General features: G+C 42.0%; 1 protein-coding gene across 1 annotated transcript in view; it reads left to right on the top strand.

Annotated features, from left to right (window-relative positions):
- Nucleotides 1-27,762, top strand: part of LOC143292424 (serine/threonine-protein kinase SMG1-like) — a 102,276-nt gene that overhangs the window by 68,365 nt on the left and 6,149 nt on the right. The window contains exons 49-71 of the mRNA XM_076602692.1: nt 653-752; nt 7,032-7,172; nt 7,965-8,069; nt 8,639-8,724; nt 10,251-10,386; nt 11,066-11,165; nt 11,734-11,832; nt 12,369-12,487; nt 12,922-12,996; nt 13,499-13,684; nt 14,177-14,275; nt 14,751-14,921; nt 15,680-15,797; nt 16,447-16,529; nt 17,844-18,094; nt 18,760-18,931; nt 19,745-19,921; nt 21,061-21,185; nt 22,114-22,192; nt 23,233-23,358; nt 24,083-24,181; nt 24,714-24,898; nt 26,315-26,400. Of these exons, the coding sequence (XP_076458807.1) occupies nt 653-752; nt 7,032-7,172; nt 7,965-8,069; nt 8,639-8,724; nt 10,251-10,386; nt 11,066-11,165; nt 11,734-11,832; nt 12,369-12,487; nt 12,922-12,996; nt 13,499-13,684; nt 14,177-14,275; nt 14,751-14,921; nt 15,680-15,797; nt 16,447-16,529; nt 17,844-18,094; nt 18,760-18,931; nt 19,745-19,921; nt 21,061-21,185; nt 22,114-22,192; nt 23,233-23,358; nt 24,083-24,181; nt 24,714-24,898; nt 26,315-26,400 (2,918 nt within the window). The remainder of the gene's footprint in view (nt 1-652; nt 753-7,031; nt 7,173-7,964; nt 8,070-8,638; nt 8,725-10,250; nt 10,387-11,065; nt 11,166-11,733; nt 11,833-12,368; nt 12,488-12,921; nt 12,997-13,498; nt 13,685-14,176; nt 14,276-14,750; nt 14,922-15,679; nt 15,798-16,446; nt 16,530-17,843; nt 18,095-18,759; nt 18,932-19,744; nt 19,922-21,060; nt 21,186-22,113; nt 22,193-23,232; nt 23,359-24,082; nt 24,182-24,713; nt 24,899-26,314; nt 26,401-27,762) is intronic.

The raw sequence follows: 27,762 nt of genomic DNA, 5'->3' as shown, positions 1-27,762 counted from the left end.
GTGTGCTTAAAATGTTGACCAAATTCATGAAACTCAGTCTAGAATCCAGTGCGCTGACCATTCAGCTATCGCACCTGTCTGTTTGTTGACAGCCGAAAGATTTGTTGTACTCCAAGGCTGGTTATATCAGTGTGGAAATGTCTTCTGTTGTTTGACTGTCTTCTAAAATGTCACCGCATGACATATTCTGAAAGTAATTATCTATTGCAGGTTTCTTACACACACACACACACACATATACACACACACACTTTTTTTTTTTTAAGTATCTGCTAAAATTGCCAAACTTTGGGCATAAAAGATGTTTTATAAACTTCAATGTGACGGTGCCAGCTTCTTATGACTGGATAGATGTTGGATGAAACAGTGCAGGCAAGAAAACATTTTTTAAGGTAAAATGGAAAAAGGAATATTCCAAAGAAATAAGAAAATGGAAAAAAAGAAGAAGATAGAAACCCCCCTGCCTTTTGGGGTGGGGGGGGGGGGGGATTTTCCATGTCCCATACTTTTGACTATACATCTGTCCAGCATTGTTGTAGTCTTTGTTTGGCTTGCAAAGAAGTAAGTACGCCAGCTAAAACTGTAAAAGCCCCGAAGAGCTGACTGGGTGGGTGAACGTGCTGCTGACACAAACACTGTGTGGGGTTGACAGGTACTGCGACTACTCCTTACTGCAGGAGACAAGGGAGGAGGTGATGAAGGCTGTGGAGGAGAAGATGGCCGAGTTCAGCCACTGGCACCAGCTGCATAAGGTGAGTGGGGAGAAAAGGGCAGAGGCTGTCAGTTGGCTGGGTTGGGGTGTTCTCCTTTTCCCTTCAGCGTTGGTTTTGTTCCTTGTTCAGCGTCCTCTTCTGTGGTGTCATCTTTGTCTCTGTTATTTGGTTTTCGTTCTGTGTCTTGTATCCTTGTCTGTGTTGCTGTCTTTGTCGTTGTAGTTTGTTGTTTTGTTTTTGTCCTCTGTCTGGCACCCTGTTCTGTGTTGCTGTCTTTGTCTTGGTTTTGTTTTTGTTCTCTGTCTGGCACCCTCTTCTGTGTTGCTAACTATGTCTTTGTTTTGTTTTTGTTCTCTGTCTAGTATCCTTTACTGTGTTGCTATCTTTGTCTTTGTTGTTTTGTTTTTGTTCTCTGTCTAGTATCCTTTACTGTGTTGCTATCTTTGTCTTTGTTGTTTTGTTTTTGTTCTGTCTAGTATCCTTTACTGTGTTGCTGTCTTTGTCTTGGTTTTGTTTTTGTTCTCTGTTTAGCAACCTGTTCTGTGTTGCTAACTATGTCTTTGTTTTGTTTTTGTTCTCTGTTATCCTTTACTGTGTTGTTGTCTTTGTTGTTTTGTTTTGTTTTTGTTCTCTGCCTAGTACCCTGTTCTGTATTGCTGTCTTTGTCTTGGTTTTGTTTTTGTTCTCTGTCTAGCACCCTCTTCTGTGTTGCTAACTATGTCTTTGTTTTGTTTTTGTTCTCTGTCTAGTATCCGTTACTGTGTTGCTATCTTTGTCTTTGTTGTTTTGTTTTTGTTTTCTGTCTAGCAACCTGTTCTGTGTTGCTATCTTTGTCTTTGTTGTTTTGTTTTTGTTTTCTGTCTAGCAACCTGTTCTGTGTTGCTATCTTTGTCTTTGTTGTTTTGTTTTTGTTCTCTGTCTAGTATCCTTTACTGTGTTGCTATCTTTAACATACAGTGCCGAAATTTGGGGACTTTCTGATAACAAAGATTTAGAAAAAGTACATACATTAGCTATTAAACGTTTTTTAAATGTTCCATTACATGCTTCAAATACTGTATTATATGGAGAAAGTGGTAGATACCCATTATACATTAAATCATGTGTGAAATGTATAAAATATTGGTTAAAATTAATAAGGCTACCCACATCGAGATTATGTAAGCAGGCGTATGAAATGTTAGTAAATGAACATGAGAGAGGGAAGGAAAACTGGGTATATTTTGTAAAGAAGACATTAACTGTAAATGGATTTGGGATTGTGTGGATGTGTCAGGGAGTTGGATGTGTAGAAGGATTTGTTTCAGAATTCAAAGATAGGCTAATTGCTTCATATAAACAGAATTGGCACGGTAAAATGGAAAGCACTGAGAAATATAGATGGTTTTATAGTTTTAAAAGTATATTTCAAACAGAAAAATATATCACAGTTGTGACAAACAAGTGGCACCGAACAAGTCTCGCCAGATTTAGAACGAGAACGATTGGTTTGAATGCTTATGAAAAGTGGTTTCAGACTGAGCCCTCGTTACTCTCCCCTTGTCCGATGTGCGGGCATTCAAGGGAGGATGAGTTACATTTTTTGTTTAGTTGTAAAGCTTATGACGATATTCGAGAAAAATGTGTTGTATTTAAAACAAATTCAGCAAAGTATGAAGATATTTTTGGAGTGCTTAATTTAAATCAGGAAACTTCACTACAGTCACTTGCAAAATATATTGCAGAAGCGAATAACATGCGACGAAAAAAACTCAACAATAATAAAATAGTATCAGGTGTTGCTCATTGTGAAAAGTGAAATCTGTGTTGTCACTCTCATATGGAAAATATTATGTTATACATTTATATATGTTTTTGTTTTTATTTCTCTCTACATGCCATTACTTTGAATGGATGGTCGAACTGCACTTTGTTGCACAGATTGATTGATTTCGTTTTGGTTTTGGTTTTCATCAATATTATTACTATTGATGCATGTTGTTATTTGTATTATGAACCCCCATGTCATTAGGGCTGTAAAGCTATTGACATTAAAGTGTTCAGTGTTCAGTATCTTTGTCTTTGTTGTTTTGTTTTTGTTCTCTGTCTAGTATCCTTTACTGTGTTGCTATCTTTGTCTTTGTTGTTTTGTTTTTGTTCTGTCTAGTATCCTTGGCTTTACTGTGTTGCTGTCTTTGTCTTGGTTTTGTTTTTGTTCTCTGTTTAGCAACCTGTTCTGTGTTGCTAACTATGTCTGTGTTGCTAACTATGTCTTTGTTTTTGTTCTCTGTTATCCTTTACTGTGTTGTTGTCTTTGTTGTTTTGTTTTTGTTCTCTGTCTAGCACCCTGTTCTGTGTTGCCACCTTCGTCCTTCGGGGATGGGGGGGGGGGGGGGGGGGGGGGGCATTCAAGGCTAGCCCAGAATGACCCTGGAGTAAAATCCATCATGAAATAGATTGAGGCTGTTATGATGGGAACAAGAAGTTCTGTGTGTATTATTTTCTGCATCCAGCCTGTCTTTAAAGATCCTAATGGTATACCAAGCCTGTATGGGAGGGCTTGGAAGAGAAGGAAAGGTCCCAGAATCTCTGATGATGGCATGTTGATCATGTTAAAAGTATTCATTACAACATTTTCTGTCCACTTAACACCAAGTACCTGTCTGCTTATAAGAGCATGCTGTGTTTTTCCTGAACTAGACTAGAAAGTTGAAAGTGAAAATGAAGCTGGAGAAGCATCCATTAATGCAGACAAAATATGAAAAGATGGTAATTTTGCCAGAAACAAATGGGAGCCACTGCTTGCTCATTTGATCTGCAACAACTAGAGAAGATGTTCGCCCACATCTTCACTAATGCCATCATCATTGTCATGATTATTATTGTTGTTGTCTCCCTCTTTCTGTCTTTCATTTTTCTCTAAGATTTGTGTTATGTAAAGGCGAGAAACCATCCCCGATGACAAAGGAAATGATATTAATGAAAATAAGGGGGACTTCCCATGTTTTCTTATACATTGCAAAGTGTGTGGAGGCACCCCCCACACTTTCTTGTGATTGAGAGAAAGTGTACCTGGGGAATGACCTTGCTTTGCCACAATTCCATGCATACTCACAAAGTGAAATAAAGCTTGGAGCTGCCCCCAGTGCTTTCTCTGAATGTGTGAGGAAGCACAGGATTGTGAGAAAATTGGGCTAAGAGGAGAATAGAAGCCTGTCTCAGGGTACCATCTGAATACCAGTAAGACAGTGTTAGAAAAACCAGTTTGTCCTGTCTTTCTTGGTGCAATTCAAGTGACTATCAGTGTTATCTCAGTGAACTACACTGAGCATGAAGTCATAGGAGCATTGTGAGCGTCAGGCCTACTCTACTCATTGTCAGATACACATTCCTTTTTAGTTGAAGAAAACTTTCCTCACACACACACACACACACACATTTTAATCTGCATGTAAAATATTTTGGGGTAATCATGCCCTCAGACTTTTATTTTTCATTTTCCCCTCCTGTCAATTGCAAATTGCTGCCAGAAAAGCAGTGAGCAGATTTAATTTATGTTTTTTGCTTGAAGACATACTACAGATCCCCACTCTTAACACCCTTCCTTTACCTTTCCATTGGCGGAGCTCCTGGTTGCAATAAGAAATTTCTTATAATCCACTGCCATAACCTCCGCCTGCCACACTGGTTTTGTGAAATTTGTCTTTTGGCAGTTTCTTGCTGAACAATAGCCCTCATTGCAGTGCCTCTTGTCTCAGACGTCTTACACCATTTTGGTTGTGTTTTTTTGTGCTGCAACTGTTGTCATTGCAGTAATGATGATGGGAGTAAAACAGTAACACACACACACACACACACTCTCTCTCTCTCTCTCTCTCTCCCTCTCTCCCTCCCCCTCCTTCCAGGCAGACTAACAGGAAAGAAAAGCAGTATGCCTCAAGACACTAAGAATACACCTTGTATTTCTGCACAGCAAAAACATGAGTAGATAATTTCCCCAAAAGTCTCCTCCCTGCCCCCCCCCCCCCACCCCCACAGGCATGTTAATCAATTTGTACAAAAAAGGCTGACAAGCAAGTATTCAGCACATTGGATGCTGTGTAAGCAGTCAGCTGCCACGCTTGCTGGATGTGATCAGAAGAAATTAGACACCAGTATTATTTCCTTTGGTTACCCTGTGGGGAATCTGAGCAAGATGACTGGTCTTCAAGGGAGAAGTAATGGTAGTGCTCTGGGGTCAGATCAAGTTGATTAGCGTGTGCTAATCACATCCAGGCACCGTGTGATGAGCTTGTCACTTGAGGCTCAACATTGTCACTGTATGCAAACATTAACAAGGTGGTTCTTGGTGGGTTGTGAAGCTAGTACATATCTGGATGGTTTGAAAAATGGCCACAGTGTTGATGGCAATTCCTTGCATGTTGTTCTGAAGCCCCAGTGTGCATCCTGACTGCAGCACTGGAACAAGTCTGGAAACTGTTAAAACAGACAGCCTGATGTATTTGTGGCTTGTTCTCTTCACATACCAGAATGTGTGCACACATGCATGCACACACACATACCAAAAAACACACACAGAAATGTGTCTGCACACACGCACACACACACACACACACACACACACACACACACACACACACACCCTCTCCACCCTACCTTAATCTGACACATGCAAAGTCATGACTCTTTCTCTTCCCTCACCCTCTCTCTCTCTCCCCCCCCATCTCATTCTCTTCTCTCTCTCACTCTCCCCCTACAACCTCTAAGTAGATTTTACAAATATGCTTTAAAACTAGTTCCTTTAAAGTTATGTTCATTAACTCCAAATGATGATGTCTCAGTATTGTCCCTCTGAAACAAAACTTGAATACAATTACTTATATGGCTGTTTTTACGAGCAGAATAGCAGCTGGCAATGTGCATTCTTTAGTCATTTAATAATTTTCCTTGAAACAACAAAAGACATTTACATAAGTAAAAAGTACCTCTTCTGAAACTTGAACTTCCAAAATCACTTACTGGAACACTTCTACCATTTTATTTTAAAAACTTAATGACCACTACAATTTCAAACAAGTCTTAAAAAAAGCTTGTTCTGTGTTGTGGGCTGGAGATTCCAACAGAGTCTGAAAATGCTGTTATGTGTTGTAACTTACAACAGAGTCTAAAAAGGCTGTTGTCTGTTGTAACCTGCAACATTGTCTAAAAAAAAAAGAAAAAAAAAAAGACTGTTGTGTGTTGTAGGCTTCAACAGTCCATATGGCTGTAGTGTGTTATAGGCTCCAACAGAGTCCAAAAAGGCTGTTGTGTGTTATAGGCTCCAACAGAGTCCAAAAAGGCTGTTGTGTGTTGTAGGTTTAATCATCTAAAAAGGCTGTTGTGTGTGGTAGGCTCCAACAGTCTAAACAGGCTGTTGTGTGTTGTAGGCTCTGTGACCGTCACCGATCCCTCAGATTCCGAATCCTTTGGGGCGCCTTCGAAGCTTTGTCAACCACCTTTCTCCAGTCCTCGAGTCTCTCGGCCGCTCTCAGGGTGTCTCTCAGCTCCATGCCTGTCCACTCTCGAATGTTGTCCTCCCATCTCTTCCTTTGTCTGCCTCTTCTTCTTCCTCCCCTCACTGTGCCTTGTAAGATTGTTTTAGCAAGACCAGAGGAGCGTGTGACATGACCAAACCTCTTCAGTTTTTGTTGTCTGGCGAGTGTTTGAAGGTCAGTATAGGGCCCGATTTCATTGCGGATGCGTCTCTTGACTTCTTCATTTGTGATGCGGTCTTTGTATGAGATGCCTAAGAGTCTTCGGAAGCACCTCATTTCTACAGCTCTTATTCTTCTCTCTAAGTCCGCTGTGAGGGTCCATGATTCACATGCATATAAAAAGATTGACATGACCAGAGAGCGCATCAGTCTGATTTTGGAACTGATGGCGATTTTTCTGTTTCTCCAGATGGGTTTGAGCTTGGTCATTGCGGCTGTGGTCTGGGCAATTCTTGACAGTATTTCTGGTTTTGATCCCTCGTCTGTCACGATAGATAAAGTGTAGGCTCCAACAGAGTCCAAAAAGGCTATCATGTGTTGTAATCTCCAACAGAGTCCAAAAAGGCTGTTGTGTGTTGTAGGTTTAATCAGCTAAAAAGGCTGTTTTGTGTTGTAGGCTCCAACATAGTCCAATAAATCTGCTGTTTGTTGTAGGCTCCAACAGAGTGTAAAAGGCTGTTGTGTGTTGTAGGCTCCAACATAGTCCAATAAAGCTGTTGTTTGTTGTAGGCTCCAACAGAGTGTAAAAGGCTGTTGTGTGTTGTAGGCTCCCAACAGAGTCTTAAGAGGCTGTTGTGTGTTGCAGGCTGCAGTGGAATCCGTGCAGGGGACGTCGTTGCAGACGCTGCTGGCAGAAGTGTCCAAGCCTCACGACATGGGACCAGCCAGCTTCACTGCGGCCATCGATTTCCTGCAGGGGGCTGGACAGTCCAAACACGTCACACAGGTTGGGTGCACATCTTTGAGGGGGGGTGGGGGGGGGGGGGGGGTGGAGGATGGGGGGGGGGACCTTTTCTATTTTAAACATAGAAAATCTTTGTCTCTGCTATTCACATAAGAAAATCAAAGAAAAGACAAACAATCTGTTGGTGATAAGTGTGGAGAGAACTTTTCATAGTGTTGTTTTTTTGTTTTTTTCCCCCAAAAAAGCTTTACAGCTCAACAGTTTGAAATAAAAAGGAAATTGTGAGAGTGAGGCAGGCCATTTTAAGTGATCCCTCCTTTTTTTATATATCTTTTGCCCTTATGAGCTGGAGGCGGAAATGGCTTTAACAGTGTTCAGTGCTTTTTGTTATGTTTTACTTGAGCGTCGTTGACTTTGTCTTTAAACACTGGTTCCATTTATCATGACGATGGTGATCATTAATTATATTTTTCTCTGAATAAGCAAAAGGAAAAAACAAACAAGAAACACCAGAAACTCTTGGTTCCATCTCTGGTGTTAGATATGTGTTATTCAGGACCTCCTTACTCAGTCACTGTTTTCATTATTTGTGATTTTAATTTGCTTGTACACACCCACACCCCTCCACAACCCCCACACCTACCCCCTTTTCGGGATGTTGAGTCTCTTTCAGAATGAGTAGCATCCCCACATGTTTGTACTGAGATTGTTGCATTTTTAATCCTCTGTAAAATAGAAAAAAAAGAAGAAAAAAAAGTGGGATTGGCTATAATCAACAATAATAAATAAAAAGATAAACAGCTTATATTCATGGCCTAAGTATTGTGCGTTCAGTGTGAACAGCTGGAAGGAGAGTTGAGCAGTCTGCTGAAACAGCGACGAACACTGCTGTCATCTACTGTGGAAGTACTGCGCAGCTATAGTGCCATCGTCTCTCAGGTAGTGTGTGTGTGTGGTGTGCTGAGGTGTGTGTGTGGTGTGGTGTGGTTGTGTGTGCTGAGGTGTGTGTGTGGTGTGGTGTGGTTGTGTGTGATGAGGTGTGTGTGTGGTGTGGTGTGGTGTGTGGTGTTTGGTGTGTGAGTGAGGTTTGGAATGTTCTGTGTCATCATTTCTTTGTTGTTTTTTTCCAGATTTTTGTTTCCTCAATTGTACTAAAAATTATATACACATAGTTAGCAGCCAGCTATACCTTTTTGTTGGATTTTAAAATTATTTATTCATTTTGACTTCTGATTTGAAAGTACTATTTTCTGTCAGATAGTGAGTTGAAGATATATATATATATCTCTAATATAACCGAACTTATAATGAAAGGATTGTACTGGGAATAGCTATATAATAAAGTAAACTCCACCCTGTGCTTTTGTGAAATTGCAGAATGGAAAACAAGAGCTATAAAATTACTTGACTGAGTTTACAAGTTGTGAGATTCAGAGTTTAAAATTCTATTGTTACAGAACACTTGTTTGCTTATTAAAATAAATTTTGATATGAAAATGTTTTCCCAGTTTGGGACAGCCTTTGCCAACAACAATCGAGCCTTCCAGTTCCTTGGGTACCTTCAGGAGCTGATCAGCAATTTCTCCAGTACAAAGTAAGTCCCTGATATATTGACCGCCTTTTTTTTTGTTCTTCTCCATGTTGGTGCTAAAAATTTGTTTATTTTCTCAGATGTTTCTGTCATATTGTGTCCTGCAAGTGTTGCTATCTCCCACTTCTTTAAAAAAATTTTTTTTTAAATAGAAACATGATCTATTATCTGGAGAGATGAACAGATGAAATTTTATGTGCCCGGTTTGTAACAATCCACTTCCCTATAATCTAGAGATACATTGATTCAGAATATCACAGTGCCAGGGGATCTCTTGTTGGGACCAGTGTTATTGCTGTTTCTGTTGTGTGGGAATTATCTGTGGAATATTACCTTGCATGATATAGGTGATTAATGGGGATTTCATTTAAATCACTGCTTATGTTTTCAACTTTCATTTGAAATCAGAATGCTGCATCATGAGAGGGGTAAATAGCGAAGTTATGCTTTATTTCATGTCTCCTATTGAAACGAGAAGTTCACCTTGTTATAGGTGTGATGATTTTAGCCATTCCCCAGTTAACTGATTCAGATCAAGACATACATTGACCCAGGTGTGAGGAGTGTGATCCCCTGTTCAGTGTTACCTGTGGGACTGACAGGTGTGAGGAGTGTTTGTGTGATCCCCTGTTCAGTGTTACCTGTGGGACTGTGACAGGTGTGAGGAGTGTTTGTGTGATCCTCTGTTCCATGTAACCTGTGATACTGAGACAGGTGTGAGGGGTGTTTGTGTGATCCCCTGTTCCATGTAACCTGTGGGACTGTGACAGGTGTGAGGAGTGTTTGTGTGATCCCCTGTTCCATGTTACCTGTGATACTGAGACAGGTGTGAGGAGTGTTTGTGTGATCCCCTGTTCCATGTTACCTGTGATACTGAGACAGGTGTGAGGAGTGTTTGTGTGATCCCCTGTTCCATGTAACCTGTGATACTGAGACAGGTGTGAGGAGTGTTTGTGTGATCCCCTGTTCCATGTAACCTGTGATACTGAGACAGGTGTGAGGAGTGTTTGTGTGATCCCCTGTTCCATGTTACCTGTGATACTGAGACAGGTGTGAGGAGTGTTTGTGTGATCCCCTGTTCCATGTTACCTGTGATACTGAGACAGGTGTGAGGAGTGTTTGTGTGATCCCCTGTTCCATGTAACCTGTGATACTGAGACAGGTGTGAGGAGTGTTTGTGTGATCCCCTGTTCCATGTAACCTGTGATACTGAGACAGGTGTGAGGAGTGTTTGTGTGATCCCCTGTTCCATGTTACCTGTGATACTGAGACAGGTGTGAGGAGTGTTTGTGTGATCCCCTGTTCCATGTTACCTGTGATACTGAGACAGGTGTGAGGAGTGTTTGTGTGATCCCCTGTTCCATGTAACCTGTGATACTGAGACAGGTGTGAGGAGTGTTTGTGTGATCCCCAATGCCATGTTGCATGTGATATGTAACAGGTGTGACCATGTGAGGAGTGTTTGTGTGATCCCCTGTGCCATGTTACATACAATACTGTGACTCACACAGCTGTGATTGTTATGACAGGTGTGAGGAGATCACCTCCAGGTTCCAGGAGGCCTACGGCCCTCAGGTGTCTCAGACCTCCCGCAGCCAGCTGGTGCTGGTCACCGAGTCACGCCTGGAATCCATCATCACCGACACCAATGCCAAGCTGATCAAAGTAAGTGATAAACTTCTTTTTGGTGTCGTAAACAGTGCTTACAATGTCAGACTGGTGCAAACTAGGCCTATCTGTTTTCTCCGGTGGGGAAAAATAAAAGCTACATATGCAGTACTTAGACACTTTCATCAAGCCGGTTGGCAGCTAAGCCATTCAGCACCATTCCCTTTCTTTCAGCACTGAATTGTCATTCTTTTTGCCAATCGCAGCTAGACAAGCCTGTCAGGTGTTGGCTTCTGTCTTGCCTTCCAGACTTTTAAACATTGTTTAATTTTCTTCTTCTTGCTCGGCCTGTACCTCCCTTTCCTGTCTTTTTGGTGCTTGATGTATGTGGTTTTTTAATTTTTATATATATATTTTTTTTAATTGTTTTTTTTATTTTTATTTTTTACTTGATTCAGTTGTTATGCCTCGTGACAGCCAAACCTGTAAGAGGTTTGTGCTAGGTGTCTATGACTGAGCAACACTGGATTGTTGAGTTTCAGTGTCAGACTGTTCTTGTTAGCAATGTTCACTCTTTGTTTGACTTGTGTCTCCAGCACCATGCTACAATGACAAGAATTCCTGTAAAGTTTTTGAATTTCTGAATATTTATTTCACAGTATTCAGAAATATTAGTAGTCAAATAAAGTCTGTGTCTATCCTCTGTTCGTAAATCAACCCCATTTGGTGTTCACAGCTGCTGGAGAGGGGAGGGAGGGAGGACCTGTCCAGTTCCGTCAGCTCTCTGGAGATGGCTCTGCATGAGGCAGAGGCCCCCATTCACACCTTCCTGCTAGGTCAGTCGCCACCCTGCACACCTGTGTGTGTGTCTGTGTCTATGTCTGTGTGTGTGTGTGTGTGTCTGTGTGTGTGTGCTTGTCTGTTTTCACGTGTCAGTGTCTCATTGTTTTCTTGTGTGTGTTTCTGTCTGTTTTTGTATATACATCAGTGTCTCATTATTTCATGTGTCTGTCTCCTTTGGTTTTCACGTGTCAGTGTTCCATTGTCTGTATTCATCCTCTTAGCATTTTTTGTATTGAATGTATAATTGGTGTTCAATATTTAGCATTTTTTGTAAAGAACATTATAATTTGTGTTTATGGTAGACCCATGATTTATACTTGATGATAATGAAGGAAAAAAAGTGCTCAATAGTTCGCCCAATGGTCAACATCTTATGTTAAAACTAAAGGTTTACCGTATTATTTCACAAAAAGCGTTAAAATTATTTTATGAAATTAAACTTCCTCAAGCACTGAACTTGAGTTATAGATGTAAAACTGAACTGATGTTGTTTGAATTAGTTTCAAGGTGTTTGACTGCTATTTTGCCATGTTGTTCTTATTAGTCAGTTTGATTGTGCAGAGTCTGGACCTGCAGGAGAGAGGAGTCTGATTGGATTTGTGGTCAGTGCCTTGTCTTCGCTCAGCAAGCGCTACCTTCTGATGGAGTCTGCTTCTTCTGGTTAGTGGCCGTTTTTCCCTTGTTCATAACTTCCTTGTAGCTTTGATCCCATCAAAACAGCTTGGGTGTGTGCCCATCATTGTTCTTGGGACAGTTTTGAGGCTAGGTAGATTCTGTCTTTGGACCAAAAATGTTGTTTTTAGACTAGAAAATATTTTAATTTTGGCTCTTTTTCCAGGGAAATAAGAAAAAACAAAACAAGAACCCATTGTTTTCTATTAGTGATTAATAAAGCAGAGCAGCTAAATGATGCACCTGAATTTGAATTAAAATTCAAACAGTGATCAAGGGAAAAAATCCATCCTGAAAGGAATCGTTCCAACTCAAATTGCTGTTCCCATTCACAAAGCAGACAGTTCATTCAAGGGGCGTAAAGCAGCACTCAGACTTCCTTGCTTTTGATCCTGGTTCCCAACACGATAGCTAACTTTTTGCATTACAGAAAAAAAAGTTTTGATTTTATGATTAAAAACCTGTATGAATCCTGAGAAGGAGTAATGAAGGCACCTGACGGTGGTGGTGACTGTGTGTCACAGCTGCAGGAGAGCGACTGATGGACCTGACGTCCCGTGACGGGGACTGGTTCCTGGAAGAGCTGAGCAGTATCAGCGGCAACGTCAACCATTTCCTCAACACCCTGGAGAGAAACACCACCGTGAGTGATGTGCACAATCACTGGTTTGCATTTTTCCTCTTCTGTCTATCCTCGTTGGTCTCTGTTAAACATACAAAAGGACTCCCCTTGTTTCTCTTGTATCAGAAGTCGCTGTTGCGATTCACAGATGATAGACAGGTTGGCAGAAAGCTTCGTGGTTTACGATTGTGTGATGCTTTAATTTTAAAGGCAACATGGCAGGTTATCAGTATCACAGGTTATTATTTATTACATATCTGCAACATCTCTAGCAGACATTATACTTACATAAATAATTAAGGACTTGTGCCCTTAAAAGACAGACTGGACGAAGTTTGTGATGTGCTTGTGAGTGTGTTTGTGTATGTGAGAAGAGTGGGGTGATGGGTAGTGCTGAGTTGGACAAGGAAGCATGTCTGTTCTGTATTTCTACATGCCTGTTGATGTGTGTGCAGGTTAGCAGCATTGATCAGTTCAGAGAGCTGCACGCAGCACTGTGTGCCACCTACACTGTCTACGTGGCCATTCAGGTGAGGGAAAGGCACTTGAGAAACTTGGCGGCTGTGGAACAAAGTCTGTTGGGATGATAATTTAAAAAAGAAAAGAAAGAAGTCTGTCAATCTCACTCCAGGTTTATAAGAACAGTTCAGCACTCTGTTGTTGGTCAAATGTCATTCAGTAAGTAAATGTGTAGAAAAGGCATTTGTTGATAGCTAGTTTGCTTGCCAATATTACACAGACATACATTCTGGTTTCCTTAACGTCTTGCTACCTTTGGGAGAATCGTCTAAACTGTTGTGCGAATAGATTTTAGAAGTGGAGGCAGCAGTGTCTGCCAGCTGAAATAAGGTTAAATATGTGTGACCATCATTACATTTTGACACACTTGTCAGGTCATGGAGTTACCATGTGTTGACACATTTTAGAGTCTGTCAGTTTCAAGTCATTCAGTTATGATCTGTCAGTTGACACATTGGGGTATAATTTTACTCAAGTCTTGTGTTGACACATGAGGAATGGCTCTGTTGGCAGGATCTGCACATGAACTTCAGGTCCATCATACTGCCTGAGGCCCTCAAGTTGATGCAGTCACAGGAGCCGAGCATCCTGTCGGCACTTTCACAGCTGGAGAGCCTGGTTGGGGAGAGTGCTCAGCCCTTGGAATCCCTGGTGGCTCAGCTGGAGGTGATGCACAGAAACGTCATCATGGGCATTCAGGTCAGGGTCAGACTGGAGAGCTACATTGTGCGGGGGTGGTTGTGGGTCAGAAGTGTTCATGTCATGGATAGGGTCACATTGAGTATGCTTGATTTTGTGTGATAGTTAGGGTCACATTCTGTACAATTCCATATTCTTTGACTGTTGCATTGCACTGAAATCTCAGAGAGTATTGCATTCTGTGACCTAAAGTTCTGCACTGGATTTTCTGGATTTTTTTTTTTTTTTAATGGATATTTTTACTTTGATATAGAGCCTGTTTCGTGGTGTCATGATAGTCTGTTTAGATAACTATATCCTTTTTACATTAGGTAATAGAATCAAGATATGAAATAACAGTGATGTGTTTTGTGATTTTTATAACACATTGTTTTGCACAGAGCTGCAAGTATGTGAGGATAACAGAACAGAAAATGAGCGCTTGAAAGTCTGAAATGCAGTGCTAGTTTTTTAGTTAGTTTGTTTCAGTGTGCTCCCTGATTGTGTGTTCAGGGCAGCAACAAGGATGTGCTGAACAAAGTACAGCAGATGCAGACAGCTTTCAACCAGCTGTTGCAGGGACTGCACCAGCCCTCTCAGGACATGGCTCAGGTCTGGACATTCTCTCCTTATTGAATATGACCATTTCTCCTCTGTAACATCTGAACTTAGTGTGTGCGGATTTGAAATCATATTTATTTTGAAAAGCATTACCTTAGCTGTGTTGTAGATTGTGTGTGTGTGTGTGTGGATGATTGTTATTGATTTTGTGTGGTGTTGGAGCATGGATTATGAGAGTGGAGTGTGTACAAAATATTGAGTTGCAGTACTCAAAATTATGCACTATATAAGAATGATTCGTTATTATCAATATTGTTCTTGTTTTGATGAACAGACACCAGAAATGGACCAGATAGGAGGGCTTGGCTGTGTAAAACATCCACGTCAAAGCAAAATTAGATGTGTGTGCACAAGTTGTTAGTGTTTGTGAAAGTGCTTGAGAGTGCTCATTCTGGGGAAGCTTACACAGACTTGTTTACCTGAAGGGAACACAGAAGCTTGCTATAACCAGTGGCTGTGTTAACAGGAAGGGGGTCACAGCGACCTGAGTCCTGGGCAGATGTTGCTGATGGGGTTTGATGGCCTGTTCACCCGCCTGGACAGTGAGTTCAATCAGCTGCTGTCCTGCGTCTCCACCATCCACATCCCTGACGCCTGGGGAAAGGTGGATGCTGTGAGGGAGGCCCGTGCTCTGCAGGTACCATCATCAGTCATCATTAAGCGCTTGCAGTAACTCAATTTATCGGCCATCATAAGTGCTTGATTTAACTCACATTTTTATTTGAGTTAAACTCTTAAGTCAGTCTCGAATGTTATGCATAAAAGGGTGGGTGAGAAAAGACTGAAAAAAACAAAAAACAAACTCAAGACTTTTAAATGTCACTAATGACTTAAAGCGTGCGTCGGTGTGATAGGCTGAAGTTTTTCTTCAATGGTGTTTGTTCCATACAAAGAGAAAAAAAGATTTTATCAGACCAGTGTTTAAGAACATAGGAAATTGTCATGGTGTTGGTCATTTGCTCATCCTTGCACACCCCTGCATATTGCACAAGACTTAAACTCGTTCAGAACTTGCACCACACTTGCAAAGCAATAAATAAACACACCACTTCTGTGGATACACCACACTGACAAGGCAATGAATAAACACACCACAGGACATGACACAAGACTGAAACATTGAGTGGATCAAAACAATAAACAAACACACCATAGCACATTTCACAAGACTGAAACACATTTAGTGGATGCACCACACTTGCAGAGCAGTAGATAAATACACCTCTGCATATTACACAAGACTGAAGCACATTCAATGGTTACACACCACACAACGTGTTACACAAGACTGAAGCACATTCAGGGCATGCACCACACTTGCAGAACAATGAATGAATTAATATAAATAGTGATGGAGGAGGAAAGGACAGTGCTGTGATGGTGATGTGTGCACAGCTGTCCCCCTGGTCATCGGACACCCGCAGCCTGCTGTCCCTGCTGTTCTTCCTGAAGCGACTGCAGGCCATGCAGGAGTTCTTCCACATGGTCACCCAGCTGGCTGCAGCCCTGCAAGGTCAGTCCATGCACCCTGGGTAGGAGTCCATCTGTGTTGTACAGATTTCTCCTTGGGCATTTTTTTTTCTTTTGGAAATCATTTCTTTAGCTTTTTTTTTTTTCCGTGATGATAAAGCTGCTCCAGGACCCAACCCAGAAACTATTTTTCAGTATAACAAAAATAGGTTACTCTGACCCATGCAACACTGAGCACGCCTCCTTGCAACCTGTTGGTCCTCCTTGCTGTAAAAATCTTGAGGTTTTTTAAAATTTAGTTTAATTAAAAAAAAAAAAAATTATATATACCACTCTGCTTTGAAATTAAGTTTGGTTGTTGTTTTTTTGTGTGTGTGTCAAATCTTTACTGTCACCTCCGATTTGGTTTTAGCAAGGCATTTCAGACAGTTGATTGGGGATATAAAATTGCTTCCATTCGTGAAATATAAAGACATGATTTTGCTTATAATTAACAAGTTTCTGTGGACAATGTTTTAGCAAGAGGGACATGTTTATATTTGCCTGCCACCAGCATTTAAAAAAAAAACAAAAAAATCAGTTGATCAGTGTGCATGGTTTTAGGGAAGGGGCAGAGGCACTGATAGAGGGGATCATCTGGAAACCGATGACTTTATTAGCAGATAAAAGATGAGTCTGTGACTTTTCCACAGGCCTGAATGGAGGGGCTGTGTACGATGACGAGCAGATGGCCAAACCTATCAAGAAATTCATTGCTGAGTTTGTCCGCAAACAGGTGAGTACTCATACTGATCTTACAGCTTCTGCTGCTGTGGAGAACAGTGTTGATGTTGAGAAATGTTGCTAGCTTTGAAAGGAGAGTTGAGATTGTCGAACCCAACGAAACCTGCTGCTCCAGTAAAGCAGCAACTGCAGCAGTACTGCTTTTGCAACTTTTGCAAACATGGGTCATGGAATGGTATTGTGCATTGTATTGTGTTATGTTTTTTGTCACAACAGATTTCTCTGTGAATTCGAGCTGCTCTCCTTGTGGAGAGCATGTTGCCACAGTCCAGCTCCAACTATATATATACATTTTTTCTCTCCACAACTGTATTTGTTTTCCTATCGAAGTGGATTTTACTACAGAATTTGTCCAGGCACAACCTTTTTGTTGCCATGGATTATTTTACATACACAAATTGCTGCACATGGGACCTCTGTTTATCATCTCACCCGAATGACTAGTGTCCAGACGACCACTCAAGGTCTAGGGGAGTGGAAGAAAATACTGGCGAGTGTGGTGTTTGATCCCATACGTTCAGATTCTCTCATTTCCTAGGCAGATGTGTTACCACTAGGCCACCACTCTGCTTTGTGAATATGATGAAACTGAAATATATGTGGTTGCCATAAGATTGGCACGTTGCAGTTCAGTGCACAGCAAAGATTGCCAGGTTTCTCTTTGTTATTTGTCTGACTTCCTCTTGCTTTCACAGATGTCAGGGAAGTTCTCCATGTGAGCTTTGTGGCTGGGGAAGGAACAGTATGGTTTGTTTGAGTGTTTTTTGTTTTGTTTTTTTGTTGATGAACATTTTTTAACATTTGCCTTATACAAGTACATACTTTCAAACAAACAAAGCGTAACAAAAGAGAAGTTAAAACAAACAAGGAAAAGTTAAACACGCACATGATTGTCATCATCATCATCAACAAAAGTGTTTTATGGAGAAGTGTATTTTCACTTTCCTTTCCCTGATCCTATGTTCCACTTCTCTCTCATGCTTCCCTATCAACGACACCCCCCCTTGCCCACCCCCACACATTCCACATTGAATGGATGAAAAGTAAGTTTTACTGTACTTAAAAGTGCCTTGACTGTTGTTAAACACACATTGTAGATAAACACACATTGTTTACCACCTTCATGGTAGCAACAAGGGAGCAGGTAAGGATAAATAATGTACACAGCAAGGACTATAGTGGACAAAGTAAAAAGAAAATAATGATAGGAAGGTAGATGTGCCAGCATTCCTCAAACTGTCTTTCTTCTCAGTGTATCTTTTTTCTCAGAAAAGCAATATAACTGGGTTTGTTGGTGGTGTTGCAGATGATTGGCTTCCCATCCCAGCTGCTGGGCTGCATGATGTGCGTGCTGGTGGAGACCCTGGGGCTGAGCGTGGAGTCTGAGGTGGCCCTGAAGGATGTGGGGGCCCTGGCCAAGGTGCCTCTGGAGGACATGTGCAAGAAGGCCGTGGAGAACAATCTGCGGGCCGGGCACTTCCTCCACCCCCACCTCACCCAGGCCACCACCCTCACCTCCGCCCAGGATCTGGCCTGGAGGAAACTGGACCTTGGGAAGTGAGTGGGGGCTGTCCCCGTTTGTTGTCTTCGTCCCTCAAGGCCTGACTAAGAGCGTTGGGTTACACTGCTGGTCAGGCATCTGCTTTGCAGATGTGGTGTAGCGTATATGGATTTGTCCAAATGCGGTGATGCCTCCTTGAGTAACTGAACTGAACTGAACTGTCTTCGTCTTTCCTCTCGTAAAATGTAGGGCGTGATTGTCTTGAATGCAGCAATGGCTTTGAATACTCTTAGCTTGGTGCAAGAAAAAAAATGACCCTAAAACATCTGTAAATGGTTGTATGAGTTTTGTCTTGTTATGTATAAGGTTTCTTGATGATGTTGGTGTGTCTTGTTTCATTTTTGTAAAATGACCTCTCCTCCCCAGAAAAGGAAAGTAAAAATTATTCAGATGTCTGGTTTCTGAGCAAAACAGCATGTTGGGTGCATACTTTTGATGAATCGACCTTTGTAAGACATGAAAAAGAAAGACTTATACGCTGAGTTAGATCCATGGTGTTAACAGGTAGATGAATAAGACAGGCATCTTTCAGAACAGACTGAGCTAAAACTCTAGTAAATGTAATTCTAAAGAAAGTGAATATCCTGCAGTACATGTTGAGGTAGAAAGCCTCAGAGGTAACCAGGTGGTCTGGTAACTGGCTGGACTCGAACCCTTGCAGGCGGATGGAGGTGGGGGTGTCCCTGCTGAAGGGCAGCTGCCAGCGGTGGCAGGGACTGCTGACCTGTTTCCAGTGGCAGCACGAGGACATTGTGACCGGTGGAGGGCAACGCAACAACTCTAGCAGCGCCTCTCTCCAGTCACGGCCTGCTCTCATGGCCCACATTAAAAAGGTAACGCCAGTCCCCACAGCTGTAGTGTGTTGCAGTGGGCTGTCTGTGTTCAAGTGTCTGCAAGAAACTTTGTGAATTTGAAATTCTTGAGAAATGAGTGGGGTAAAAGGGTCGTGACCCGCCCTCATGACTCACATCAAAAAGGTAACGCCAGTCCCCACAGCTGTTGTGTGTTGTAGTGGGCTGCTGTGTTCAAGTGTCTGCTAGAAACTTTGTGAATTTCTTCTTCCTCTTCTTCTTCTGCGTTCGTGGGCTGCAACTCCCACGTTCACTCGTATGTACATGAGTGGGATTTTACGTGTATGACCATTTTTACTCCGCCATGTAGGCAGCCATACTCAGTTTTCGGGAGTGTCATTCTTTGTGAATTTGAAATTAAAGAGTTCAGTTTGATAGAAGGCAAAGAATATTCAGTTGTAATGGGTGGTTTTGTCGTAACTTTCTTCATGCTGATACTTTGAGGCATTTTATTTAAAAAAATTTTAACGTATGTGTGCATTATTGAGAAATGAGTGGGGTAAAAGGGTCACATATTGATACAACATTTATTAGTTATATGTTGTATTTGACACATGAAGGTTGCTGACAGTTCATTTATTAGTTGTTTTTGTGTTTATTTTGTTCTTTTTTCCATCTTTGTAATCTTAGTAACCCTGTTTATCCATTTTGTCTTGCTAAGAAAAACAAACAAACAACAAAAAACCAGCCAGTAACTGTGTGGGATAATGGAGATTTTAAGAGACTTAGTTAAAACTCTACTTTTAAATACACACACACACAAAATTAAATGGTGTTATTTCTGGTACATTGCAGATGCTGTCATCGCTGTCAGCCCAGGAAGGGCAGATCACCAGCTGCCAGGAGCGCTACGTCAACCTGGAGGGTCACGTGACCCAGCGACTGCGGTGGGCTGCAGGTGCCAACCCCTCCCTCAACACCACCATGCAGAACTTCCAGGATGCCAGCACTGCCAGAGCTAGTCTCATGGAGGTCTGTTGGACTGTGTGAATCAAAATCATTAAGCCTATTTACATAGCTGCCAACCATTCCTAATTTTCAGAAATTTTCCACATTATAGCACTGATTCCGAAATTAAGATTCCCTGCATATTTTTTCCGAATTTTGAAATTAAAAAAAAACATGAGAAACTGAACCAGCTTACTGGGTCTGTACACCGTTCCACATTTTTCAACTGGAAAGCAGTGAAAGTCGATGTGGTGTGGGCAGCAAATCAGGGGAAAAAAAAAAGTTTATCAGTACTTTACTTCACAGTATAGGGAACAGTTTTCATTTATCGATTCATGTCACGCCGCACTCCTGAACCCACTCCCCAACAGGATTCCTAATTTTGGGTCTGGAAGGTATGCAGCCATTTACCATCCATACTTTGCCGTGACCCACTTGTGCAGACTGGCAGGGGTCTGATTCCTAGCCTGTGCAAACTGATACCTGCCTATGTGGAGACAAAGAAATGTAATTTTAGAAAAAACATTTCTTTTTGAGTGGTGAGTTAGGGTAACAGGGACAAAGTAGAACACATTTACAGTATACCATGGAAGTACAAAGCTTAGTATATGTATATGTTGTGAGCTATTTTTACTTGTAATCATGTTGTGAAAAATTGTTGGCTATTTATTTTATGCTTTGTACATGTTGGGTGGTGGTGGTGGTGTGTGTGTGTGTGTGTGTGTGTGTGTGTGTGTGTGTGTGTGAGAGAGAGAGAGAGAGAGAGAGAGGGGATCATCATATCTTTTTTATCGTAAACGTTTCGGGGAGGACTCAATGGTTGACTTGCACAGTGCACACTGACAACAGCATGAGTGTTGCTTTAATAATAATAATAATAATAATGGATACTTATATAGCACACTATCCAGAAATCTGCTCTAGGTGCTTTACAAAAACGCTTTTGTTAACATAATACATCATATCTATGTTACATACACACACCAAAATGTGACTACACACACGCACACACACACACACACACACACACACACACACACACACACACAACATGCTGCATACATACATTTTAACATACATGTGTATCTAACAGCTACCCTAACACATATGCACACATAGGCAGGCACAGACTTACATAAACACACGCACACGCTTTGTGACAGGAGGAGAGTCGGCTGGTGTCGGAAGTGGTGAACATCTGTCAGGGTGTGTTGCACTTTGAGGCCTGGAGGACCCGAACCCAGGAGGCTGTCTCCATCGACACTGCCTTCATGTCCCTCATCAACAGGTAGGTGGCTACATACACACGGCTGTGGTGACTGTTGCCCTGGGGACTTGTAACCTTCCCTCTCCACCCCAGCCAAATCCCTCTCTTTTATTTTCCCTTCTTGGGCTGTGCCCTTCGTGATAGCTGAGAAACTGATTATGAGGAAGTATGTATAAAAAAGAAGAGAAAAACAAGAAACAAAATGATAACAAAAATTTGGTCTGGGGGGACAAGGGATCTGATAATTTACCTTGAGTAAAAGACAGATAAATAACTGTTTGAAATACAAAATTATTTAACATAGACCCTTCATGCATTTTAGTTATGTGTACACAGGCCCTGTGTATGTGCATAAATGTGTTAAATAGGGGAGAGAGAAAGTTTCTGAGTGAAGAGTGGTTGTAGAGAGAGAATATGTTTCAGAGTGAATAGAGGTTGCAACAAATGAGTGGGTGATATAGAGATTATAGACAGTACAGAAGATGTCTGATCAGTGCCGGAGGCAATGGATTTGTTAAAAAAAAAAAAAAAAAAAGGAAAAAAAGAAGTAAGGGTGCCATTCTTAAGATCTTAAAAGTCATAAAAACATGAACCAGGTTTGTAAGAAATTTGTAAGTTTGGCTCCATATTACTGAAACCAAATTATGATAATAATGAAGCAAAGAAGAATACACCCTGATCCTCAAAGGATTTTTCCAGCCAAAGTCACTTCTTTCATCCATGTACCAGATGAGAATTCATGCAAGGGCATTGTCGACATTTCAAGATACCGTGCCGTTCCAGACATAATAGTTTTAGAAAATTTGGTTTTTGGTGGTTTCTTTAAAAAGTTTTTGAATTTTGTGGAAAAAACAAACAAACAAAAAAATGTATGAAGCCTGACCCACTAGTGGATGCGGCAACAGACCGTTTCTGACAGTTGCTGTGAAAGAATGGATTTGTACTGCAGGTGCTATGAGTCCAGTCTGATGCTAGAGTCTACCAGCACGTCTGTCACACCTCAAGAACTGCAGCTTCTCACCATCAAGGTCAGTCAGTTGTTGTGATTACATGATCCTGTCCGCAGGACAACACTTTGCCAAGTTTTGGTTCTCGTTTGGTTGTGGGTTTATATTTATACATGGTCATTTCAGGAAGCAGTAGTGTACCTTGTATGGCCTATGTTTTTTTAAGTCATTTTATTGTATTTTTGTTTATTGATTTTTTTATTGTTAGTTTGACAGCAGCAGCAAAAACAAGGAATTGGATTTTTGGCCAGTGAATTAGGTTTTTAGCTCAATCAGTTGTCTGTTTTGTGTATCACCAGTAAAAACAAAACAACCCCCACCCCAGCCACCCCCCTGAAAAAAACATGATAGCTTGGCACTCGTTCTCTCACACACTCAAATGTATGTACACACACACACACACACACCACCACCACCACCACCATCACCATCATCATATGACACACTACTCATTGAGCCTCTTATACATATTCACAGGTTGTTTTTTTTTGTTTTGTGTTGCTCAAAATAATAATATTACATGACACGCCTTTGTACCAGACATAACTGCATTGACCACACAGTTTATTTTGCATTAATCAGAGCGGCAGTTCAACATGACAAGCCTGTGTACCACTCACAACTGCACAGACCAGTCACGCTTACTGCAGTCATCTGCTGACTCGCGTGTCCTTTGTACCCTACTTCATGAAAAAGTTTCACAGTGACATCGCGCCTTTCGATATATTGGTCCTGTCACCTGGAATAGATTTCCCAACCAAATTTGTCATGGATCAAGAAATTTCAGTTCAGATCAGGTCTCAAACAAAAAATCTCCTTTCATGGACATCTAGGTATTTGCATGATGTGTGTGTGTGTGTGTGTGTGTGTGTGTGTGTGCATGCACACACATTGGTGTAGTTTGTCATTTATACATTTCATTTGTCTTGCTTATGAGTATTGATTATAGTGCCTGAGTTTTGTACCATTTTTGTTCCCTGTTGATGTTGATTGTTAACGCTCTTAGCCCCTGCGCTAAGGAAGTAGAGTGTAAATACACATCATTATTATTATTGTTCCAGCCATTGCAGCTTGGAGAGAGGGTGACCGTGGTGTGGCTGCAGGCGGTGACAGAACAGATCTCTGTGTCCGTGTCTGAAGCAGGGAACAGCCTGCATGCCCAGCATGTAGAGATCACCTCCTGCAAGGTGGGTAGCCCTCCTGTTGACCTGGGGGTTGTGTGTTTGGGGTCTGGTCTTGGTTCTCTTTGTTTGGTGCTGCTTGTTGGTGTTGGAAACACTGTTTGGAGTTGTGTCGGTGGATGTTGAAGACACTGTTTGGAGTTTGACGGTTATAGATGTTGACGACACTGTTAGGTTTTTATGTTGGTGTTTAAGACACTGTCATGATTTATGTTGGTTCTTGTGTCTGTTGAAGACACTGTGAAGGTTTACACTGGTGTTCATAATGTTGAAGATACTGTTAGGATTTATGTCAGTGTTTGTAGGTGTTCAAGACACTGTTAGGATTTATTTTGGTGTATTGTAGGTGTTAATGACACTGTTAGGATTTTAAAATGATTACTAAGGTGTATGCAAATTGTACAGCATGACAGTAAACATAAATGCAGGGTTCACAATTACAGACATAATGTAGACAACTTGTCAGAATGATTCATAGTTTAACTTAACAGAAGGTATCCTTGCAAGGCCCTTTCCTGTAGCATATGCCCTCCCCTACATTCTACCTCCTTGATCTGCCTGGTCCTACCACTTTGTTATTCTTTTAATGCTCATGAACTTATATTTCTCCTATAGCAAGGGAAAAAGAGTACATGACAGTCAACAAAAACATTCTCAGCCTTCATATCTTCATGCATCAAGAGTTTACAACACTCAGATTTTATGCGAACACTACACCTATGTGTTGCAGAGCAAGATACTGGAGGGAGTGGCTGACTTGCGCAGCCTGCTGTCCACACACCACAAGCTGATGTCTGACATCCGATCCATCCTGAAAACCATGGCCAAGGTAGTGGCTGGCTTTGTTCTTCGGGAGAAACTGAAGCTGGGCTATGTCTTTATTACTACTGGGGACAAAGAAGAATGATGCTTTTGTTCTTTTGATGTTTTCAATCAGGCCTAAGTTACCAACAAGATCCAGGACTGGAGCCATGTCCTGATCAGCCACACAATACATGCAGATGATGGGTGGGCTAATATTGTGTGTTGTATCATTTTCATATAAACCCCCCCCCACAGTTTCCTGTGTATTGTAATTTGGAACCATGGGTGGGTCATAAGAGTTAATTCTCAACTTAAAGAGAAAAAGAATTAGTGCTCCACAAAAGATAAAAGATTGTATGTACGTGCCAGGAAGAAAGTAATGCATGTGTATACCACTTATATTACACACCCCCTCCCCCCAAAAAAAGTGTTATTTGTCGATGCCAGAAAGAGAATTTGATTACAGATGCCTTTCCATGACCAGCACGTCCGAGAGCTGGCTTGGGTCTGACTCCCCCTGTCTGGTTCAGAAGAGAAATGTTGTGTGCGTGTTGCAGTTGGAGGAGCAGGACTATGGAGAGGAGATCAACCCGGACGGTATCCGCCACTACCTGTCTTCCTACAAGATGTTCTCGGAGAACATCACCACCGCCCTCAAGTCTGTGGTCAGCGAGGAGGCCACCCAGGCCAGCATGTTCACCACACAGACTGTTCTGCAGGACCTCGTGGTTCAGATCCCAGGGTGAGTGTTCTGTTCATTGGTACGGGTTTTCTCTGATTGTGGTTACATAGAGGAGAAAGTTTCCCAACGTGATAAGAAGTTGAACTTAATTTAATTACACATACTTAACCGTGACCCAACTAGTGCAGACTCCGGCAGGGTTCTGACATTCCTGCCTGTGCAAACTACTATCCGCCTATGTGGAGAAAACGAAACTATGGCCGATAACCTCCCGGAAGTAGGTAACCTCCCCTTTGTCCCGCTGGCTAGCGCCCTCTTTTTCTGGCAGCCATTATGACTCCTGTTCCTGTGCTCTCCATACGGCTAAGTTTTTTTTGTATTTTCTGTCTGTCTGTCGATTCTCTGGCGTTCTTGTTTTTTGTCAAGTTTTATCTCGAACCAGGTCATAATTGAACTTAATTCAACTGTATCCATCCACAGTGGTGTGCAAAATGGTATGAAAATCTTAACGTCATGAATGATTGACATATTTTTTAATAATTCTTTTTTTTTTTATTGGTAAGATTTCTGATAGATAACTATAATGGTTTCAGCTCAGAATCATACACAGATGTCTGGGAACATGGTTGTACTTAAAAAGACTGATGAACTAACGGTGGTCTATACAGTTTTTGTAATATAATGAGAGATAGTGTTAGACATATGTTATAAAAGTGCACAGTTATTCAACGTTTCTGGCTAGCATTAATCAGTATAACTAATGAAGGATGTCCGAATGTTCAAAATTTAACAGAAATGTCGATTTCTAATTAATAATAACAATTATTATTATGATAGAAATGATAATAATCCAAATGATGATAATAATATCATTTACTTTCAGCCTAATATCATCATCTTAGATGAACAGACTATAAATAAATAAACGAACGATGTTCAAAATTTGTTAACCGTATTATGTCAGTGCAAGTGTGCATGATTTCGAATAAACCTTAAAATCTTGATGCAAAAATTAATCATCGAACAGTTCAGTCCATCTTTCTTGGAGACTTTTATTAGTGTTTCACGTTTTTATTGCCCCTTCCTATCTCTGTGGCTGCCTTCACCTCTACACTCCATCTCGCTCACTACGATCAGCTTCGGATCCACTCCACTTACGCATACCCAGATTCAAACTCTCGACTGTTGGCCGCCGTTCTTTCTCTGTCTCTGGACCTTGCAATTGGAATGAACTTCCTCTTTCGCTTCGTCAAGTCTCCACTCTCAGCTCTTTCAAGTCTGGCCTTAAAACCCACCTCTTCCCAAAATAGCCTCCCTTCCCTGCCTCTTCCTTGTCTTTAGTTTCTCCAGTTTTAGAGTTATGCGTGCGTGAGAATGACTGGTGCAAAATCGCTTAGATTTGTCTATGCACAAGATTCAGCACTATATAAGTACCATTATTATTATTATTATTATTATGTTTTGTTTCTTTGGCAGCATTTACGATGGGTTGATGCAGTTTGCACCTCCACTGCTTCAGCCGGAACGGGAAGAGGACTCTCCTCGCCATGAGGTGACACGAGGTGGGTGCCCTACATAGGTTTATGTCAGTGTAGCTGGACGACCGGACATTTGCATTCCTTTTTTCTTTGATTTGTGGCTTTTTTGAGACATGCTGTGTTTTTGCAAAGAGGAGAGTGTGTTAGGCTCCCTGTGTCATGTGGCACTGTGTGTGTGTTCAGTGATGAAGAGGGGAGAGTGTGTTTGGCTCCCCGTGTCATGTGGCACTGTGTGTGTGTTCAGTGATGAAGAGGGGAGAGTGTGTTTGGCTCCCCGTGTCATGTGGCACTGTGTGTGTGTTCAGTGATGAAGAGGCAAGAGTGTGTTAGGCTCCCCGTGTCATGTGGCACTGTGTATGTGTTCAGTGACCTGGGCAGTACACTCTCTCGCACAGTTGTCATTGACGACGAGGTTAATGTCAGACTCGCCAAAGCCAGCACTGCCTTCGGCAGACTCCATAAGAATGTTTGGAACAGGAGAGGCATCACCCTGGAGAGGAAGCTCAAAGTATACTAGGCCATAGTTCTCACCACACTGCTCTATGGATGTGAATCATGGACGGTCTACAAACGCCACGCCAAAAAGCTGAACCACTTCCACACCACGAGCCTCAGAAAACTTCACGGCATAAAGTGGCAAAAGAAGATCCCTGACACAGAGGTGCTCACTCGTGCAAACTTGCCCAGCATCTACACCATCTTGATGCAGGCCCAGCTGTGCTGGGCAGGCCATGTAGTTCGCATACCAGACCACCGGCTCCCCAAGAAACTGCTGTATGGCGAACTCCAACATGGCAAGTGCTCCCATGGAGGCCAAAAGAAGTGCTTCAAAGACACTCTGAAAGCTTCTCTGAAGGCCTTCAACATCAGCCACGACACATGGGAGCTGAATGCAATGGACAGACCAAAGTGGCGTTCAGCTGTCCACAAAGGCGCCAAATCCTGTGAGGCCAACAGAATCGCTGCAGCAGAGCAACGCAGACAGTCCAGGAAAGGCAGTGCCAGCAAGTCCCTGACAGCCGCCACCATCCCCTGTCCACACTGCGTCAGAACCTTCCGGGCGCGGATTGGCATGATCAGTCATCTACGCACCCACAGAGCCCAACCCACCCACCCCCAGGATGACTAGATGGTCCTCATCGATCCCGACGGACGAACCACATACATGTATTCAGTCATGAAGAGGGGAGAGTGTGTTAGGCTCTCTGTGTCATGTGGCACTGTGTGTGTGTTCAGTGATGAAGAGGGGAGAGTGTGTTAGGCTCCCTGTGTCATGTGGCACTGTGTGTGTGTTCAGTGATGAAGAGGGGAGAGTGTGTTAGGCTCTCTGTGTCATGTGGCACTGTGTATGTGTTCAGTGATGAAGAGGGGAGAGTGTGTCAGGCT

Source organism: Babylonia areolata, chromosome 18 (assembly GCF_041734735.1).
Source record: "Babylonia areolata isolate BAREFJ2019XMU chromosome 18, ASM4173473v1, whole genome shotgun sequence".
In the NCBI taxonomy this organism is placed as follows: Eukaryota; Metazoa; Mollusca; class Gastropoda; order Neogastropoda; family Buccinidae; genus Babylonia; species Babylonia areolata.
This window is presented reverse-complemented; position numbering and strand designations above follow the sequence as displayed.